General features: G+C 40.8%; 1 protein-coding gene across 1 annotated transcript; it reads left to right on the top strand.

Moving 5' to 3' along the window:
• Nucleotides 1-1516: 1516 nt before the first annotated feature.
• Nucleotides 1517-16544, top strand: supv3l1 (SUV3-like helicase). Its single transcript, XM_029499075.1, has 16 exons — nt 1517-1927; nt 2133-2210; nt 2794-2901; nt 2994-3108; nt 3280-3448; nt 3722-3833; nt 4289-4366; nt 4609-4700; nt 4815-4995; nt 8206-8299; nt 8532-8651; nt 8799-8898; nt 8999-9079; nt 10489-10665; nt 11100-11248; nt 15471-16544. Exons 1-16 carry the CDS (start codon nt 1648-1650, stop codon nt 15886-15888), a joined length of 2352 nt encoding a protein of 783 aa, XP_029354935.1. The 5' UTR covers nt 1517-1647; the 3' UTR covers nt 15889-16544.
• The last annotated feature ends 84 nt before the right edge of the window (nt 16545-16628 follow it).

Here is a 16628-nt window from a genome sequence, read left to right as displayed (position 1 = left end):
AAAAAATTCAATTATATTTCAACTTGGTTACAGGTGTCAGGAAGGGATGTGGTTATACCTAGCTGTGCTGAGGATGCCTCCTATACGTTTAGACCAGTGCTTCTCAAAGTGTGGGGCGCGACCCACTGGTGGGGAACGGAGACATGACCGGTGGGGTGCGACAAACGGGAGGAAATTTTCAATTTCATGCCTATCTAACTGTCAATGCTTTTCTTCATCGACAATAAAGATAATTGACTCTAACCAAAACATCCACTCGCAAAAAAATTAATAATGGCTAAAATGATTAATGAGCATTGGCATTAAAATGTAACCTGGGACTAAAGTACAACGTCGGGATGAAAATTACCGCGGGAGTAGCAACATGGATACATTTGTGACATGGACTAAAGAGCCAGCACCTTTACACACACACACACACACACACACACATACAAGACAGAGTGTTGCTTCTCTGAAATTCAGATCTCAGCTCAACATTGAACCTGACTTGATAGTGGCAGTTTCATGCCTGCAACCCCGTTTTGAGAGGATGTACAGTGCAAAACAGCCACTAATACAGGAACAGTTCTCTTCTTGTTGTTTTCTTGCACAAATTGCAAATGAAACGCTTTCATTATTTGACTACTGTACTTTTTGTTTTTGATTCAAGATATCAGTTATGATGGCACAACTACACTGTTATTTTCTTTTTGAACTTGGTGTTGATATTTTTAATTATTATGTGGCTTAAATGTGGCTGATATAATTGGTGTTAGTAACTTCAATAAAATGAAATACAATTTGTCAAAATTTTTATTGGGGCGGCAGGATCAAGTGGGGAATGACTAAAAAAGTTTGAGAACCACTGCTTTATGGGATTATGCTAACCCACACTAGTGCTACGCGCCCTCTGCTGACCGCTTTAAGTATCAATCGTGAAATAAAAATATATGTATAGGGAGATTTTTATATATATTTTTTATTTATTTATTTATTTTACCGTATATAACCTTTTAAGCATTTTAACCCTTTACACTTGCTCTATATGTAAAGTGCCTTGATGTGACTTTGTTATGATTTGGCGTTATATAAATAAATCTGATTTGATTTGAATATTTTATTTAACTATAATTTCTATAATTATGCTGAGATGGATGTGAGTTATGCTTGGCGTAAATGAACTGGATTCCATCTGTATTTTTAATTTTTTTAAGAATTTAAGAGAATCCTTGGCTGTGAAAACGCTCAAACATCGTTTTTGGTCGTCATTCAGAAAAGAAATACAAAAACGGGCCATTTTCAAAGGGGCGATGTAATCCCCTTCTGGTATATACGATGTTTGGGGTTTATTATTAAAAATGAAAAAGCTGTCCGGATTTTTGCCTGTTTATAATTCGTTGAAAACTATAATAACTCCCTCATGTAACGGCCATGTCTTGATATAACATATCATGCGCAATTAGTGCTCTAATTTTTCATCTCAGGCATATTTTTGGGCAGCTACTGCACCGAAACGGGTCCTTCCCCACGTTGTGCTAACAGGAATAGATATGTGTTGACCGTTCCCTGCTGTACCTGCTGGCTCCTGTAATTCGCCTATTTAGACCTGCTGGACAGTATGAAGCGATAGCAACGTGGATTTTTTTGAAGCAACGGGTTGTAACGATGTCAGTAAACAGGTGTGTGTCTCTGTTTTCTCGGGTCCAGCGCCACATTAACAGCCAGACTCCCCGCATCACCGCCGGCAGCTTTCATGCGTCTCCCGGATCTTGTTTGTCACATAAACAACGAAAGGCAGGTTTAGCGGTCTGCATCAGAAACGTGTCATCCAATAGCTCTCCCCCCAAAACCCCGGATACATCTCTGTTCATCCCCGTCACCCTGAAGACGGACCCGGCGGTGGATGGGACTGTCGGCTTGGAGCTGAGCCAGCCGCTCGATAAAGGTCAGAGAAGTCAGGTTTAAGTACCAACATCCTTCATTTTACCTCCGCCGCTGTTCAAATCCACTTTCTGCACTGCCACAGCCATTCAAAGCATTTTCTGTGTTGTCTTGTATCTGGATTTAATGACATTAAAGTATGTCCCTCACTTGTGTTTTTGGTCAACAAGAATCTCCCTCTCTCGCTCTTAAAAAATGTTGTGTTTTAGATGAACTCCTGAAAGTTTTGAACCGGTTTTATAAAAGGAAGGAGATGCAGAAACTGGCGGCAGATCATGGCCTGGATGGTGAGGACAGTCAATCGAAAGTTCTTTATTTGCCTTGTCTGTCTAATGTTTTGTGTGGGGGAAAATAAACACATGGATTTAAAATCAGGTCATATTATTGTTTCGTTCATTCACTATGAAATTGGGAGTTACTATGAAAATATAGTCAATCGTAAAGAGTTTCTCACATTTTTACATACAGGGAGAAGAGGAAATTTAAAACTTAATACAAGAGATGAGTTTCTTTTACTGATCTGCCAGACACAATGTCAGTGTCAGAGCTACACTGCCATTATTCTAAAGATTTCATGTCCCACTTTTTACACATTTTTTTTTTTTTTAAATAGGACTGAAGGCAAACAGGATCTTTGGTGTCGCCCAAACATTCCTCATTCTGTAAAGTAGATCCCCATAGAGAAAAACAAGACCAAGAAAATCTTTTCTTGGACAAAAGTTAAAAAGTTGAAAGCAAGTCTAACATTAGTGGAAAGCTGTAATACTCTGGGGGCTGAGGTTATCCAGTGGTGAAAACTGAAGCCACTTTGATCATGTCAATGTTTGTTCACATGTTGTGTATTGTTTATTTGTGTGTGTGTGTACACAGCTCGTCTGTTCCACCAGGCCTTCATCAGCTTCAGGAAGTATTTGCTGGAATCGTCAGCACTTCCCGCTGATCTGCACATTGTCCTCAGTGACATCTGCTGCGGAGCAGGTTTGTCAGTTTTTAATAAAGCTTCAAGACCTGTGTTAGTGTAATTATTTTAAATTATGGGTTTATTAACAAAATTTTCTGCTGCTCCTAAGGTCACATAGATGACATCTATCCATACTTCATGCGCCATGCAAAGCAAATCTTTCCTATGCTGGACTGTATAGATGACCTGAGAAAGATTTCAGACCTCAGAGTCCCTGCCAACTGGTATGTTATAGAGCCAAAGACAGGAATGCAGTGGCTGTTGAAATTGGGATTTAACTCTGGTACATACAGTGACCTTTACTTCTGTTAAAGTGGGTCTGCATTCAGTCAGTATCTGAATGTGTGTCATAACTTGCACTTATTGTTATGTCATCTCTGTTTTGTGTTTGCCAGGTACCCTGAAGCGCGTGCCATTCAGAGGAAAGTGATTTTCCACTCTGGCCCCACCAACAGTGGTAAAACATACCATGCTATCCAGCGCTACTTGGCTGCTAAGTCTGGAGTTTACTGTGGCCCTCTAAAGCTCCTGGCCCATGAGATCTTTGAGAAGAGCAACAATGCTGTGCGTATTCTTTGATGACAGTCCTCTGACATCATGTCAAGTATTTTGATTGGTATTAGTTAATAATACTGCATGTATGGGAAAAAATGGCACAAAACAGGAGTACAATGCTAAATTGGGGCAACATCTCTTTTTCATGTGATAATGTCTTTATGATATGATTTCACTGTCTGTCTGATATTTTCTGTCTCCCACCTTTGTCATCAAGGTGTCATCTTTTATGTCTTCCTACATAAAATGCTCACAACTGGTGTTATGTGTGCACGCTTCTAGGGTGTGCCATGTGACCTGGTCACAGGGGAGGAGAGGACCTTTGTGGATTTGGACGGTCAAGCAGCAGGTCATGTTGCCTGCACCATTGAGATGTGCAGTGTCACTACACCTTGTGAGTTACAATGAAACACACAAACATTTCTGTAAAGTACCATGATAAGAATACCCATTCTTCAGTAGGACATAACGCTGAATTCTATCTAATCAGATTACTTTTGCTTTAAATGAAAATAGTTCTAATAACATAGCAACAGTCTTATTTTTAATCTCACAAAAATAAAATAAATTAAAGTGAAGTGAAGAGTGAAGTTGTTTTTAAGTTTATTGTTGTAACAATTATTTTTGATGCTAAGGTGTATGTACTCCTTAAAGTGGATACTTTAAGTATCCATAAAGTATGGTATTTATAGGCATAGAAGGTACTTGTTTTTATTTAATGTTTTAAGTCACTATTTCTGTTACATTAAACTTCCTGTGAAGAACTCAGCAACCAAAATCCAGTTTTCAACAAGCAGATCTGTTGTTTTTGAACACGACACAGAATTGATATGTTTGTTTTGGCTGCAGATGAGGTGGCTGTGATTGATGAAATTCAAATGATCAGAGATCCCTCTAGAGGTTGGGCCTGGACGAGAGCACTGTTGGGTTTGTAGTAGTCATTCACACCCAGAAGACCTGTCACTGTATTGTGACAGAGCATTTTCTGGAGCATTTTTTCCTCAGCACTCAGTTAATATAATGCTAATTGGTGATGATGAACATGTATTTTCTGAATGACCTGTTTGATGTTTTGACACAATGTTTTTAAGCATTTTCAACTGGGGCTGTTAGAATTTGTCTTGAATTATGATCAACCAACAGCTGACAGTCTCTTTGTAATTGTTTAGGTCTCTGTGCAGAGGAGATCCATGTGTGTGGAGAGACTGCAGCCATAGACTTCATCAGAGAGCTGATGTACACCACTGGAGAGGAGGTGGAGGTGAGTTTGTCTGACGTACTACATAAGGAATAGTGTGGTGCTGTTGTCCAACTTTTCTTTTAGGCTACCATCCACTTTCTCCTGAACTTTCTCTGTCTCTTCCTTACTCCTCAGGTGCACAACTACAAGCGTTTAACTCCATTCTCAGTCTTGGACCAGGCTGTGGAGACATTAGACAACCTCAGACCAGGAGATTGTGTCGTCTGTTTCAGCAAAAATGACATCTACTCCATAAGCCGACAGATTGAGGCCAGAGGACTAGAGTGTGCTGTAATTTATGGGAGTTTACCTCCAGGTGTGTGCAAATTAGATTTTGAAAAGAACTTGTCACATGTAGCGTGAACACCACAATTTAGAATTTGCTCTCATCAAAAAGGGGCACCAGTCCTCAAAGAGGACAATTTTATTGAATTTATTAAGTAGTTTGATCAGTCTTACCAAAGCAGTGATTTCTCGATACCATTGATCTCTGATTTCCACTTCAATGAAACACAAACAACGACTGGGTTGAATTGATAAATTTATTGGTTAAACGCTAATGAAGAAAAATAAATTAATGATAATAAACACAAAAACTAGGCTAAACAGTACTATTTCTAATGGTTAGGTTATTGTTGTGCAATGGAGAGAGAGGATAAGTTCAGCTATGTGTAGTGCGGTTATTTTGAATGGAGAATTTTAAAGGTTTCATTCATAAACTAAAGATTATTTTAACATCAACCCAGTTAGAGCAGAGGGTGGAGTAGCCTACTTTGAATGATGTTGCGCTGTTGAGATCTCTTGGCTGGAGCCCAAGGAGTTGAGTTTGCCAGGAAACCAGGCATTGCGCTCTGAGTGGTTTCTCTCGGAGAGGACGGACTTCGCCAGGGTTAACAGGCTCTGCCGGGATCTCGGTGGATCAGAGTTGATGTAGTCTGCCAGCAGACTTCCTTCTATAGGCGCTCTCCTGTCTCCAGAACCTGTCAGCCGGTTCTGGACGAGTGGATAGTCAGGCTAGAGGTTGACTTTGGAATAAGAGCTCAGGTCCAAATAATATTATCAAAAACTTGGAAAAGGATTGGCGCTGGCCAAATGACGCAAAATCTTTTGGATTTCAAAAATAACATTTGGAAAAAGGAACAAAATTCTTAAAGACTCACTTGTGTGATATTTATTTTGAATTAATCTGGCTTGTTACCATAACAAAGTAAAAACTCTCGTAAGAGAGATAAAACACTTGTTCACGTATGAACAAGGGTGGGAAGCTGAGAAATAAAATAGAGGTGCGCAAAAAAGGAAAGAAAAATGTGAAGCACAAAAACAACCCAAAAGGTAAAGAAAAAACAAGAAAGCTTAAAAGCATGAGAGACTAAAAGAGAGAGTGAAAAGAGTTTCACGAGAGAAAGAGTGAGTAAGAGCCTAGCCAGAGGAAATAGCTGTTCTTATCCTTGGGCGTATGTGGGGGGTGGCTTTTTGATGGTCACCACCCCATGGAGCTCACTTTCACTTCCAAAGGGGTTATTTGCATAACGGAAAGGAGCTGACTCTAGAACTTTCTAAAGTGGATTTGATTGTCGCACATGTATCTTATATTCTCCCACCATGGCCCATTCGCATTTAATAACATACACAAACTATATAGTTATCATTAGAAGTAGTTAATACATTGGTATCAAACTAATCTATTGGTGTACATAATACATTTCAGTTGATAGGGAAAAACTATTATTGTAAACATCCATAAACATTTGATAACATGATATACATCAATAGCATGGTATATCAGAGGTTATGAGGTAATTTTAATCCTTAGAGGATTCAGGTCTGGAAAAGAATCTTTAAAGAGTAGTAGTGTCACATCATATTCACATCAGACTAGAGAAATACATCTCAGCTGTGCAATGGACTAGAGAACTGTACTGTAGATTAGGATTCTTGAAAACTTGCAGTATTGACAAATGGGTTACATAGTGATTTTATATTTAGTTAAGTGATATTTTAAACATGCTTTAATGAGTGTAGTTGATTAGTTTTCAGTTCAGCTTGGTGTGTGAGTTGATTTAGGGCAGGGGCCTGTGTTTTATCCCTAACCCCCCACCCCTTTGTGGGGGTTTCATGCATATTGTTTGTTTTTTGTGGGAGAGGGGTTTTGATGCAGATTTCCTGAGCCAACTGTAAACTACTTTGGCACCTTTACAGCTTCAATGCTCAATACTAAGGACTTTGTTGGTGTTGGATATTTCTTTGGTTTCTGTTTTAGGTCCAAGTGATTTTTATGAGGTGGTGTGTGCGCAGGAGGCTCCTCTTAGTACCAGAGCCCTCCCATGCCCTTACCATGACTTACTTATATCGTCTCTGCCATCCAGAGTCTGCTACACACAGCATCAATTTGGTCTTATTTTTTGTGTGTGTGTGTCTGCATTTGTCCTCATAGTTTAACACCACAGGGTGTGCCAACGTATTATGCGATAGATGCATGATTAGTCTTGCAGCTAAATATGTTATTATTTCAGTGCACGTGTGTGACCATCATCAGGCCTCCCTGGAAGCTAGTTTGTTGATCTTTGCTAAGTGAAGTGACATTTATGTGGCAGGGAGGGCAGTGCTGCAACTTCAGTGTGTGGCGGGGCGACAAAGGACAGAGAAGATGCAGAAGGATGGGCGGGGGAAGGGAAGCAAGTGGTGCTGGTAGGAACTAGTGGAGTGAAGGATGTATGCTTTTCCTGTCACCTCACTGAAGATTATGAGAGTACAGATGATTTTTGTGTAGACCCCTGGAGAGATGGGAGTCCCAATAGAGGAACCGAGTCAACCCATAACTAGCAGGATTTATCAATTCTTCATGATGTGACCCAGCCCGAGTTGGCAGTGAGACCATACACATGTGGACATTCCCTAGATATGATTGAGACCATCACCATATCCCAGAGTCGGGTCAGGGCCCCCACCCACTGGATGAGCTGGAGGCACCCCTCAACCAAAGAGACCCACCCGGGAGCCCTGGCAATCACCCCGCGGGCTGACACTGGCAAAGCACCTGAAGTGGGGAACCCCCCAGCACAGTGCAGCAACAGGGGCATGCCGGCTGCCCCAGAAGCCAGTGCGAGCCAACACAGTCTAGCCATGGAAAGGCACCACCATCCCTCGCCTCCGGATGCACAGAGACTCCACCCACCGCAAGCCACCCCAGCCCCAGCATACCTGAGATACAGGATACGGCCACGGGGACAGCCAAAAGAAAGAATGGCCACCTCAAACCCTACTACCAACTTGGTCTTCAATTCTCAAGAAAATATGATTATGCACACCAGTGAACTTGTGTGAGGAGTTTCAAGAAAATGTTTTGGACTTAACCTGAACACTGAAACAAACACACATAAAGAAAACAAAAAATATTCTGCAAATGCTTATTTCTGATTTTTTTAATTTATTTATTTATTTATTTTTTTAAAGATTGAAACTTTCATAAATAAGGAGCACACAGCTGATGATTGCTCTGACAAAACTGAATTGTTCTGCTTTAAAGGAACCAAGCTGTCACAGGCCAAGAAGTTCAATGACCCTGATGACCCCTGCAAGATCCTGGTTGCAACAGATGCCATTGGAATGGGCCTTAACCTGTAAGTACCATCATAAACACTGCAATAATACCAAAGTCTGAGTAAATCGGTTTTTTAAACAAATGTGTAAAAAAAAGAAAAAAGAAAAGATTAGAGCACCTCTCTTCTCTTTTATGGAGATATAACCCTTCATGTTTTCCTTATAAGGGGAGGCTTTAGTAAGCTACAGTGACAGCATCTGTCGACAAAGTTTTATCCATATGGCTGTATTTCTCACTCTTCTGGTCTCTAGGAGTATCAAACGTATCATCTTCAACAGTCTGGTAAAGCCTAATGTGAATGAGAAGGGGGAGAAGCAGATGGAAAACATCAGCACATCACAGGCTCTGCAGATCGCTGGCCGCGCTGGAAGGTCAGTCTCATTTATGCCCAGGGTTAAAGTTGGAGAGAATATAACAGTAAAAAGTGGCTCTCTGTTAAGTCTTGTGTTTTTTTTTGTTTGTTTGTTTGTTTTTTGTTTTTTTTCTCAAACACCTGTCTCCTCTGCCAACTCTCACAGGTTCTCCTCCAAGTTTAAAGAGGGAGAAGTTACCACAATGCACAGAGATGATTTGCCTATCCTAAAAGAGTTACTCAGCCACTTAGTGGAACCCATTGAGGTGAGCACTCATACACAGACATGTACACTCAAGCACACACAAATGCAAACACACTCATGCCATCCTGCATTGGATGTCTTTCTTTCCTCCCCTGTATCAGACTGCAGGTCTTCATCCCACAGCAGAGCAGATAGAGATGTTTGCTTATCATCTCCCTGATGCCAGCCTGTCCAACCTGATTGTGAGTATACCCTCCCTCTCCCTTTATTTCAACAGCATGATGAAAACTATCATACTGAGTTATACCCATGTAACTTGCCAGCCAGTGACAGGTGTGCCCTGTGCCTGAGTTTTCTTGTTCCACCTGTACTTGTGTGGTTACTTCCAGGTGGGGGAGCAAAGTTGAGTAGAGTAGGGAGAGAATGAAAGCAGGAGGAGGGGATATTTAATACAGGTGCAGGCAGGAAAATATGCTGTATGAAGGTAATAGAAATTATGCTGTATGAAGTTCATAGAGATATGGGAGCAGCAGGTGTTGGAGGAACATGGGATAGCAATGATTCACCACAGACACAGAGACTTCAGGAAAACATGTTTAGTAAATGGTTATACATGGTTAGATCTGGCAGAAGCAGGGACTTCTGAGAAACATGGTTATTGGTATGTCGGTGTGTGAGTGTGCCTGTCTGTGTGTGTGTGTGTGTCGGAGATTCTAGGAACCACAAGTAAACCTCCATCTAGAGAGTGGAGTGACCTACTACGACAGTAAGGAACTATGAGCTCTCTGAGATATAATGGAGCTTGGCCATTAAGAGCTTTATATGTTAGGAGAAGGATTTAAAATTCTATTCTGAATTTTACCAGACAGGAGAAATGTGATCCCTTTTTCCAGTTCCTGTTAATATTCATGCAGCAGCATTCTGAATCAACTGAAGGCCTTTCAGGGATTTGTTTGGACATCCAGATAGTAATGAGTTACAGTAGTCCAGAGGTTACGAATGCATGGACTAATTTCTCTGCATCCTCTTGAGACAGGATGTTGATGATTTTCCTAATGTTTCTCAGGTGGAAGAAAGCTGCCTGACAGAGTTGTTTTATGTGAGGGACAAAGGACATGTCCTGGGCAAAGGTTATTCCACGATTTTTTTTTACAGTGGAGCTGGAAGCCAAAGTAATGCTGTCCAGACTGATTAGATGATTAGATGATTAGATACGGTTTCTCTGAAATGCTTAGGGCTGAGTACAATAACTTCAATTTTGTCAGAATTTAGAAGTAAAAAGTTACAGATTCAGATCCAGACTTTTATGTCTTCAAGATATGTCTGTAGTCTGACTACCTGGCTGGCTTCATTGATAAATGCAGCTGAGTGTTGTCTGCATAACAGTGGAAATTGATGGTGTGTTTCTTGATAATATTGCTGTGATGGTTGTTAATCTCTGTCTTCCCGGGCTATTATTCTGGGCTTTAAGAATACTCTGCTGATTGTTAGGCTCCTGATGGAAAAAGAAAGACTGCTAAATTCTAATGGTTTTATTTACAGTGTTTGAGTCCTGATAAATATTTGACAATTGTAAAATGGCCTAGTTTTTCACTTATGGCACATCTTAACATGACAATCTTTGACTTCTCTCTCTGTCTCTTTTCCTCAGGACATTTTCGTTAGCCTGTCTCAGGTGGATGGTCTGTATTTTGTCTGCAACATTGATGATTTCAAGTTTCTGGCTGATATGATTCAGCATATCCCACTCAACCTGAGGTCACGCTACGTATTCTGTACTGCTCCCATCAACAAGAAACAGCCTTTTGTCTGCACCTCTTTCCTGAAGGTATGAATGAGTAGAAGTAAACTGTTGGATGAGATTTAATGTGGTAAATGTTAGAGAAAGAAGAGTGGACCTACACCATGGTAGCAAATAACTGTAGCTTTGATTTGGTCAGTAAATAACCTTACACATGATCTAGTCATATTGACCACTCTATGCAAACATAGCTTTTGGACATCCCTGGTTTTGTTGAGTCACATCAGACAGACAATAAAATTATTTGGTGAGTCAGTGTTGTATGTAGACACTCTTGATTTATAGTTATATCATACCGATAAATAGATACAAAAAGTCCACAAATGACCTTTGATATTCAGTTTTATCTTCTTTTTGCCGGTTACTATGAATTAATGATTTTTTTTTCTTGAGTAGTCAAGAGTAGTCAAGAAGTGTATGACGTAAATGTAAAGCAAAACATTGTTTGATTGTTTTTCCAGTTTGCACGTCAGTTCAGTCGGGATGATCCTCTGACTTTCAACTGGGTGTGTCGTCATATCAGCTGGCCTGTGGCTGAACCTAAAAATATTAAAGATCTGGTTCACTTGGAAGCTGTTCATGATGTGTTGGATCTTTACCTCTGGTTAAGGTAACAGTAGCTTATCTTTCTTTTCTACTTCTTTAACCAACATTTGATTAGTGTGTGCCGCACAGAGTCACTATTGCCTCTTATAGCCTTTGGCTATAGAGACAATATTGTTATCCTGTGCGTTTATTAGTCACTTGGGCTCCGCCCAGAGTCACTATTGTTATCCTACGCGTTTATTATTAATGACTTGGGCTCCGCACAGAGTCACTATTGTTATCCTGAGCATTTATTTTTTGTGACTCGGGCTCCACACGGAGTCACTATTGCCTCTTATAGCCTTTGGCTATAGAGGCAATAAGATAAGATAAGATAAGATAAGATAAGATAGACTTTATTAATCCCTTGGGAGGTCTCCATCAGGGAAATTGTTGTTCCAGCAGGTACAGCACCGACAAGAACAGTAAAAGAAAGCACACAGTTTGAAATATATAAACAACAAATGTACAACCATAAATATTCAGTTTTTTTAGTGTCCCATCTTCTCCAATCCCTCTTTCTTCCTGCTACTCCTCCCCCTCCCACCTAGTGCAGAGTTATACAGTTTTATTGCTCGGGGGACAAAGGAGTCTTTGAATCTGTTGGTTCTGCACCTGGGGAGAAGCAGTCTGTCACTCAACAGGCTTTTCTGTGCACTGATGACAGGCTGCAGAGGGTGACTGGCGTTGTCCATAATAGCCAGCAGTTTGTTTCTGGATCTCCTCTCTGCAACTGTCACCAGAGAGTCCAGCTTTGTGCCAACCACAGAGCTAGCTCGCCTGATCAGCTTGTCCAACCTGTTTGAGTGCTTTGTGGATGTACTGCCACCCCAACACACCACAGCATAGAAGAGGGCACTGGCAACCACAGACTGGTAAAACATCTGCAGCAGTTTCCTGCAGATGTTAAAAGATCGCAGTCTCCTCAGGAAGTACAGTCTACACTGGCCCCTCTTGTACAGGTGTTCTGAGTTACATGACCAGTCCAGCTTGTTATCCAGCCAAACCCCAAGGTATTTGTAGTTACCTACAACCTCCACCTCATCACCCCTGACCAGCACTGGACGTGGACACGGTCTGGACTTCCCAAAGTCCATGACTAGCTCTTTAGTCTTTGAGGTGTTGAGGTGCAGGTGGTTCCTTTGGCTCCAGACAACAAAGTCATTCACCAGACTCCTGTACTCTTCTTCTCTATCATCCCTAATACACCCCATGATAACTGTGTCATCTGCAAACTTCTGGATGTGACACAGCTCCGAGCTGTAACAGAAGTCTGAGGTGTATAGGGTGAAGAGAAGGGGGGCCAGCACTGTCCCCTGCGGTGCTCCTGTACTGCTGACCACAGTGTCAGACGTGGTGTCCGTCAGCCTGACATACTGCGGTCTGTCGGTGAGGTAGTTGGAGATCCAGGACACCAAGCAGGGGTCCACTTGCAATAGTGACACTGGGCAGTTATCAGTGTCTGCTCAGTTTTCCGAGAGGAGTGTTTCTGATAGACTGTGAGGAGTTTGGCCACAAGCTCGCCTACAGAAAGTTACCTGTTTCTTAATGGGGCTCTGAGAAGGATGATGCAGTCCAAGTTCAGACAGATAACTGCAGTCAATGATGTCATCAGACTCCTCTGATATGAGAGCAGCTCAATCTGTTACTACTGCCATTTGTGTTAGACTGCACAACACACACAGAGACGAATATAGAGATACACACACAGACAAATATACAAACACACACACACAAACAAATATGCACACACACACTTACACACAGACAAAACCACAGACACACTCACACAGACTCATATACAAACACACACACACACAAAATTTGATATACAGACAAACACACACACACAGACAAATATACAGATGCACACACAAACAGAAAGACAGACACAAATATACAAATGCGCACATTTACACACACAAACACATGAAGAGACAGAAAAACAGACACATGCAGACACACAAATACAACAGATAGATAGCTCTTGTCAGTTTTTACAATAGTGTCTCAGGGTGTATGTGTGAAATAGATGTCTGAAATAAATAGACGTGTGTCTAAAGACATACGTCTGTCTGAGTATATTCTCATTCACACAGGTCATAATAATATCCGGCCAACTGTTGAATTGAAAGCAACTCAAATCAGGACTTAAATTTTATCAAAGACGTTTTGCCTCACATTCAAAAGGCTTCATCAATTCCTAGCGCCTTGGCCTGACTAGTGTGACACAAACGCACAAATATACATGCTTCTGGAATTGTGCCAAGTCGACGTCCCCGTCCCAGCAGCAGCAGCGCCCCCCGAGTCACTCTCGAAATTTCTGCCAAGGAATTTTCTAGTTAGTGACTCAGGCGCTGCGCAGAGCCCATGTATATATCAAAACGTGCGGATTGATCGGGAATAGTGTGCTAAGTCTTTTAGTTTCGCGATTCCGATTTTTCCCCAAAGTTATTCTCAAAAACCCGGCCAAAATTTTCCATAGGAAATGAATTGGAAGTAAAAAAAAAAAAAAAATCCCCTCAAAAATTCACCTTTTTTCTCAGTCACCTAACTCTCTCATACCTGCATGTAGAAATGTCATTCAAACTATAAAACGGAGGAAAACTTGTGCTTTTCTCAAAATACCAAACCGTTTTCACATAAAAAGTAAAGTTTTCAAACTACAAGTGCTCAAAGGAGTAGTCCAAATCACTTTTTCGTCAAAGCTAGAGTAGAGCTGCTTCTCTCATTCAACTTGAGTGAGAGAAGCATGAAAAATAATCATCATTTTCATGTTAAACTCGAGTTCACGGCCAAACTGTACAAAGGAGACAAATTAATTTTTGGCAAAATGTAGACATAGGTGTTGGGATTCATAAAATGTGATTTTCAGAGGTGAGCTCCTCACAAAATGTAAACGCGGGGGCCCAGACAGCAACGCCTGTTTCTGTCCCAATTGTAAATAATGTAATCCAAGGTTTCTTTCAAAACAATCTCACTCACTCATTTTAAGGAGTTTTTGATTCAAATAAAGATTGTCAGAATCTGCAGGCTCTTCTGTCTCTCACGGTCTTTTCATTTTTCAGACAAGAGCTATGGTTTGCTCACAATTTGCAGTAGAGTGGGACCTGGTCAGAAGCCACTTTCAGGAAACTTTTGGGGAGCGTTTGACTGCTGAACAGAGCAAATTCTCAAATCACAGTGGCGACCGCAGGTCCCTTAGCTCAGCTCTGTGTGAATTTGCTGGAAATGGATCAAACCCACCCCTCTTTGTAGCGACACTGCTTTGTCATACTTTGTTACAGAAATGTGGTTCAAAATGTAAACGGGTCACAAGACTTTGAACTCTGTTGGTGACAACAGGCTTTATGATACCTATTACATTTATTACACAATCACAGTTCAAGTCTTGTGCTCGTCTCACCTCATTTCACATTTGACATTTGTGTTTGACTGCAGAACACATCCAGAAACAAATACATAGACATGCACAGACATGAACACACACAAACGTATGGAGAGACACAGACAGTGGCACATACACACACAAACAGACGCAAATATACAGAAAGACAGTCCTATTCATGAGAACACTCATACATACAGAAGCACATAAAGAGACGCAAGCAGACACAAACAAACCTAAACAGATACACAAATACATAAAGCTGACACAAACACATAAAGACATAGAGACACAAAAAAACAGACACAAACACACAGCTGCGAATACTGACTTTAGGCATCAGTTTAAATGATTTCTACTCCGACTCTGACAAATCAATGTACTCATCCCTGAGTACTCTGATGGCAGCACTTATAAATAGACGTGTGTCTAAAAACATATGTATGTCTATGTATATTCTCATTCACATAGATCAGAGTAATATCCGGCCAACAATTAAATCAAAAGAAACTGAACTCAGGAATTAGGTTTTGTCAAAAACGTTTTGCCTCTTATCCAAAGGGCTTCGTCCATTCCTAACGCCTCAGTCTGACTGGTCAAGTCGACATCCCCGTCCTGGCAGCAGCCCCCCACCTGAGTCACTCTCGAAATTTCTGCCAAGGAATTTTATAGTAGTTTTTATTACTGGCAGCTGTTGTTTGTGTACAAAGATATAACACAGTGAATTTGATTAGACCTTGATTTGACTCATCTTCATCATGCCTTCCTCCAAACTCTTTATACAGTATAGCATTTCGTTTTTACCGCTCTGTTAATGACAGCCGATCACTCGAATGGTTGTTTGTCTATCTGTCTGCAGCTACCGTTTCATGGATATGTTTCCAGACACTGCCTCAGTTCGAGAAATACAGCGGAAGCTTGACAACATCATCCAAGAGGGAGTCCGCAATATTACTTGTCTTATCAGAGCCACCGACCACAACATTACCATACCACAGACACATACCAGCAGGCGTGGAGAAATAACTGGTAACAGTGGAGCTGCTGGTAGTAATGTTTTAACTGGTAACAGAAGTCAAAGGGGGCATAGAAGCTCAGGGGAGATAATGGACAGCTCTTTGGCAAGTCGACTGGTGAGAGATGGGCTGTTGACTCCTGATTTGCTCCGGCAGCTGCAGAAGGAGTGGTCCAAAAATAAAAGAGAGGATTTCACCAATCGACAAGCTTCCAATGCACAGTTTCATAATAACACCAGAGGGAAAAAGAAGAAGAAATGATGAGGAAGACAGTTAAATATTGATGGCTACTCAAGGGTTTTACTTTTCCCATAGAGGTCAGTAACTGATACAAACAGTAGATATAATCAGGCTGTTTGCTTGAACTGAATTATGAGTGGCAATTAAATTACGAAAAAAGAAAAACACAATGTAATAAATAATGGGTAAGAATCAGGAAAATGGCCAACCATTATCCTTTTTGGGAGCATAAAATAACTTAAAGTCACAGTGGAAACTACATTAAAAGGGAGACAAATTGGTCCAGCAACACACTTGATGGACTTGAGAAATGAATTGTCCCGTGGCTCTTTGACAAAGATCTGATGTCCTGCTGGAATTACCACTGACCCACAGCTCAAACGTTTAAGAGGAAACCTCCTTTCTCATTAGTGGTGAAACATTCACCACTGTCATTTTTCAGCTAAGGCCACACACAGAAATGCTTTTGTAGAAGCAGTTTAGGAGTTTGGAGATTTCTTCATTTCATCCAGTTGAAAACAAACATTGAAATTAAAAACAGCATGACAGTTTCTCTCCACCTTGTTTTACCTATACCTGAAGCTTTCCTTCAAACTTCACTGTCCTTACTTTATTAACATTTTGAATAGTGTCACATGCTATATTTTCTTTTTGTTTGTATATTAAAAATAAATCAATAAAAAAAATAATTGCCTCAGCTTCTTGTACATTTTAGTTCAGCAATAATGACACAAAACTAACTCAAACTGAAAGCTAAAAAT

The sequence above is a fragment of the Echeneis naucrates genome, chromosome 3 (assembly GCF_900963305.1).
Source record: "Echeneis naucrates chromosome 3, fEcheNa1.1, whole genome shotgun sequence".
Taxonomy (NCBI): Eukaryota; Metazoa; Chordata; class Actinopteri; order Carangiformes; family Echeneidae; genus Echeneis; species Echeneis naucrates.
This window is presented reverse-complemented; position numbering and strand designations above follow the sequence as displayed.